Below are 3,886 nucleotides of genomic sequence, written 5' to 3' on the forward strand. Positions count from 1 at the left end.
GTGCCTCGGCGCGATCCGGGTCTTCCGCTTCTACATCAAGTGCTCACGCTGCTCTGCCGAGATCGCATTCAGGACGGACCCCAGGAACTCGGGCTACGCGCTCGAGTCTGGCGCGAGCGCCACGCGGGACGCCGCCGCAGCGCGCGAGGAGGAGGAGGAGGAAGAGGAGCGGAGGCGGGACAGCGGGGACGCCATGGCGGCATTGGAGCGCCGGGCGCGCGACGGCCGGCGCGAGATGGACACGGCGCTGGAGGAGGCGCGCTCGCTCAATGCCAGGCGCGCCCGGGTCACGCCGGAGCAGGCCCTCGAGGCCCTGCTGTGCCGCCGCCGCAGCCAGGCCAAGACAGTGCAAGAGCAGGAGCAGGACGCGGACGAGGCGCTCGTCAGATCCATCCGTTTCCGCAACTCCGCTGGGTACATCAAGCGGATCGAGGAGGACGATGACCGGGAGGAGGAGGATGTCTTCACGGTCTCTGTGCCGAAAACCATGCCCGACCACCAAGCGCATAAGGAGAAGCGGCGGCAAGCTCCCGTGGTTATTGTTTCCAAGAGGAGATGCCTGCCGACGGTACCAGAGGGCAAGTCACACGACGGCGGTCACGCCGACAAGTCGGAGGGTAAAGCATCTGCCGGGGACACGGAGGCGAACAGTGGCGCTCTTCAGGTGCTCTGCTGCAGCTACGACAGCGACGACCAAGAGGAGACCTGATGACTGATGGTGATTACTCTCTACCTCCTACTGCGAAGCAATCCAGCAATGTCGATGCTCGCACCGTATGTATTTTTGGTTTCTATACAGGCAACAATCATGTATAGAAGAGATGCTTATTGCTGATGCTGATGCTGATGCCGGTGATGTTTGTGTTCTTATCTTCGGCTGCACAATGGAAACCATGATGAGAGAGCAAGCAAGAAAACGCATGCAAAAGCTGCTGCATTCTAATATGAGCCTGAGTGTGAATGCTTGTGCTTTGTTGTGTGAAAATTTCTTCTTTCTAGAGCCGATGAACTGCTCCTGCATCTCAGATTTCTACTGTTCTTTCTAGTACTCGGGGGCTGCAGCATGGTGGCCCAGATATGTGCCGAATAAATTGTTCTACGTATTGTTTCGACCTGTCTACCTAGTAAGTAATGACAGGTTGATTCTGAGTTTGAAAGTTTGATTTCTGTTCGGGTTTCAGTCCAGCTATAAGTTTTAGTTAGCTAACCATGATCATTGCCAAATGGTGAAGCCAAATAGTGAAGCCTATGACTGATTGCCAAACGGTTACATGATTCATATGGTGTATTTGATCACAAAACCATGTAACAATTTAACGTTTTTGGCTTAACGGTGAAACTGTTAGATAAAATTGCGCATCGAGAATAAGAGGGTTATTTTATTTTATAGATCCAAACATGTAAAGCTTAGACTATCTCTAACGACACCCAAAATACAAGACCTATTTGACATCTGGGTAGCGCTATAGTCAAGGGATTCAATACACATTCAACATCTTCTCCAACAATAGAACCCAAAAGATAATCCTTTTTGCAAATAGGTTTCCAGGAGAGATGATGCTCATATTTGTGTTGTGTCTATCAGATAATCCAAAACGGGTCTCCCGTATAGGTAGTCTGTTGGAGGTTAATTTTAGGTTTATATTACCTATTTTGGATTTGGGTGCCCCTATAGGTCTCTTGTTGGAAACAGTCTTATATGGTACTTCTAAAAATAGCGCAACAAAACACACTACCGAGACAACACGTCAGTTTCGTCCCTAAATTTTTAAAATGGTCATTTTAATCCTTAAACTCTACTTTTAGGCTCAACTTCATTCTATAACTACGAAGATGATCGTTTTAGTCATTATTAAACTTTGCATTTTAAGCTCAATTTCATCTATAAATTATCAAAGTGCATTTCGGTCTTTAAACTTTTTATTTTTAACTCAACTTTATGTATCCTAAAAGAAAACTTTATATTTTAGACACAATTTGATCCATGAATTATCAAAATTTATTTTGGCTCAACTTCGTCCTATTGTCCCTAGCATTGTCTCAGCTACTAAATCGGATAGCACATTTTCAACATTTATATTCATATTCTAAAATAAATATAAATATAGATGGACTGGCACACGTTCAAGGCTAAGGAAAAAGTTATACATCTGCTGTTGTTTCATTATACCTATGTATTCTTAACGAACAAATAGCGTTAGAAGCAACTGTAATTGCTCCTAAAAGAACATTTAGTCGGATATATATATAAACGATACTGTTATAAGGTAACATTAAAAATAACTATTTGGAATTATTAATGGCCACTGAAAGGATCAAGATGCCCAAGAGAGGGTGAATTGGGCTAATTCTAAATTTTCTTGCAATAAATAAATCCTACGGTTAGCCCAATTAACCTCTTGTGCCTAGAAAAGTGTTTCTATTAATCTAACGCACAAAGAACTTGCAACCTATGTTCTAAACTTACTCTAACATGGAAATTCTATGAATGTAAAAACAAGTATTGAATTGCTCAAAGTAAATGCTCAAAGTAAATAGGGAGAGAGAAACGCGGCGATGTTTTGCCGAGGTATCAGAGAGTCGCCACTCCCCACTAGTCCTCGTTGGAGTACCCGTGCAAGGGTGTAGCTCCCCCTTGATCCGCGCAAGGATCAAGTGCTCTCTACAGGTTGATTCTTCGACACTCTGTCGCGGTGAATCACCCAAAACCGCTCACAACTTGAGTTGGGTCACCCACAAGCTCCGTCGGGTGATCACCAAGCTCTCAATCACCACCAAGCCATCTAGGTGATGACGATCACCAAGAGTAACAAGCACGAACTCTCACTTGACCACGCGAAGCCTAATGAGAACGGTGGATGCACACTTTGCTACTCTTGATTCACTAATGAGGCTACTCTCTTGGATTCTCAAATCTCAATCACCTCACTAGGACCTTGCTCTTCTTGGCACTCACAAACGTGTTTCTCAGCTGTTGGAATGAGCAAAAGTAACTCTACACACGAGTGGAGCTTCTATTTATAAGGCAGCCTAAAAAATGAACCGTTATGTGCCTCTGCGGGGTGACCGGACGCTCTGGTCATGTTGACCGGACGCTCCGGTCAGTTCAACCCGCACACCAGTGATTAAGTGTTGACCGGACGCATGCAGGGTCCGATCACTACTGACCGGACGCGTCCGGTCGCATTAAACCCTCACTGGAACCTTACTGTACTCGATCGGACCCTGGATCCTCAGGGTCCGGTTAGTATTGACCGGACGCGTCTGGTCGCCGATTCACTCTTCTGGAACCTTACTGGAGTCGACCGGACGCTGCCTCTCAGCGTCCGGTTACTTGACCACTCAGCGTCCTGTCGCACCGAACGCAATCTCCTTGATCAAATGAATTGACCAGACTCTGCGGCTAGCGTCCGGTCACACCAGAGCCAGCGTCCGGTCAGTATTTGACCCTCCATTCACTTCTAACTCTCGATCATATGTGAATGAAGTTTGCTCCAAAGGATCATAGGGCTGTTGTGGAGCTACCTAGTGCTAGTTTAACAAGTGTGCACCACACCTAACTCACTAGACTCATTTAGGTCAAGCTACCCGTCCATACCCCCCTTAATAGTATGGCCAAAGGAAAAATAAAGTCCTAAACTACTCTAAGTGTCTCTCCAACTCCAATCGACACTTAGGGCCTGTTTGGCATGGCTCCACTCCAGAACTCTAGTAAATTCAGCAAAAAATCCAGCCAAACACCCCAGCTCCAAAACTCCATAGAGTTGCCAACTCCATGGAGCTATAGTGCAAATGAGGATGGAGTTTTGGAGCACCTCTTTTGCTGCTCTAGAACTCTCTCTTTGGAACCTCCTCATGGAGTTGGTGCGTAATTACCCACCAATGC

General features: G+C 46.5%; 1 protein-coding gene across 1 annotated transcript; it reads left to right on the forward strand.

The window, feature by feature from the left end:
• Nucleotides 1-4: 4 nt before the first annotated feature.
• On the forward strand, nt 5-709 carry LOC136530728 (uncharacterized; the record flags this gene model as incomplete). The annotated part of the gene is made up of 1 exon (XM_066523437.1): nt 5-709. A coding segment is annotated over one exon (705 nt), but the record flags the coding sequence as incomplete, so codon positions are not given.
• Nucleotides 710-3,886: the final 3,177 nt, after the last annotated feature.

This window comes from Miscanthus floridulus, unplaced genomic scaffold (genome assembly GCF_019320115.1).
Source record: "Miscanthus floridulus cultivar M001 unplaced genomic scaffold, ASM1932011v1 fs_187_2, whole genome shotgun sequence".
Taxonomy (NCBI): domain Eukaryota; kingdom Viridiplantae; phylum Streptophyta; class Magnoliopsida; order Poales; family Poaceae; genus Miscanthus; species Miscanthus floridulus.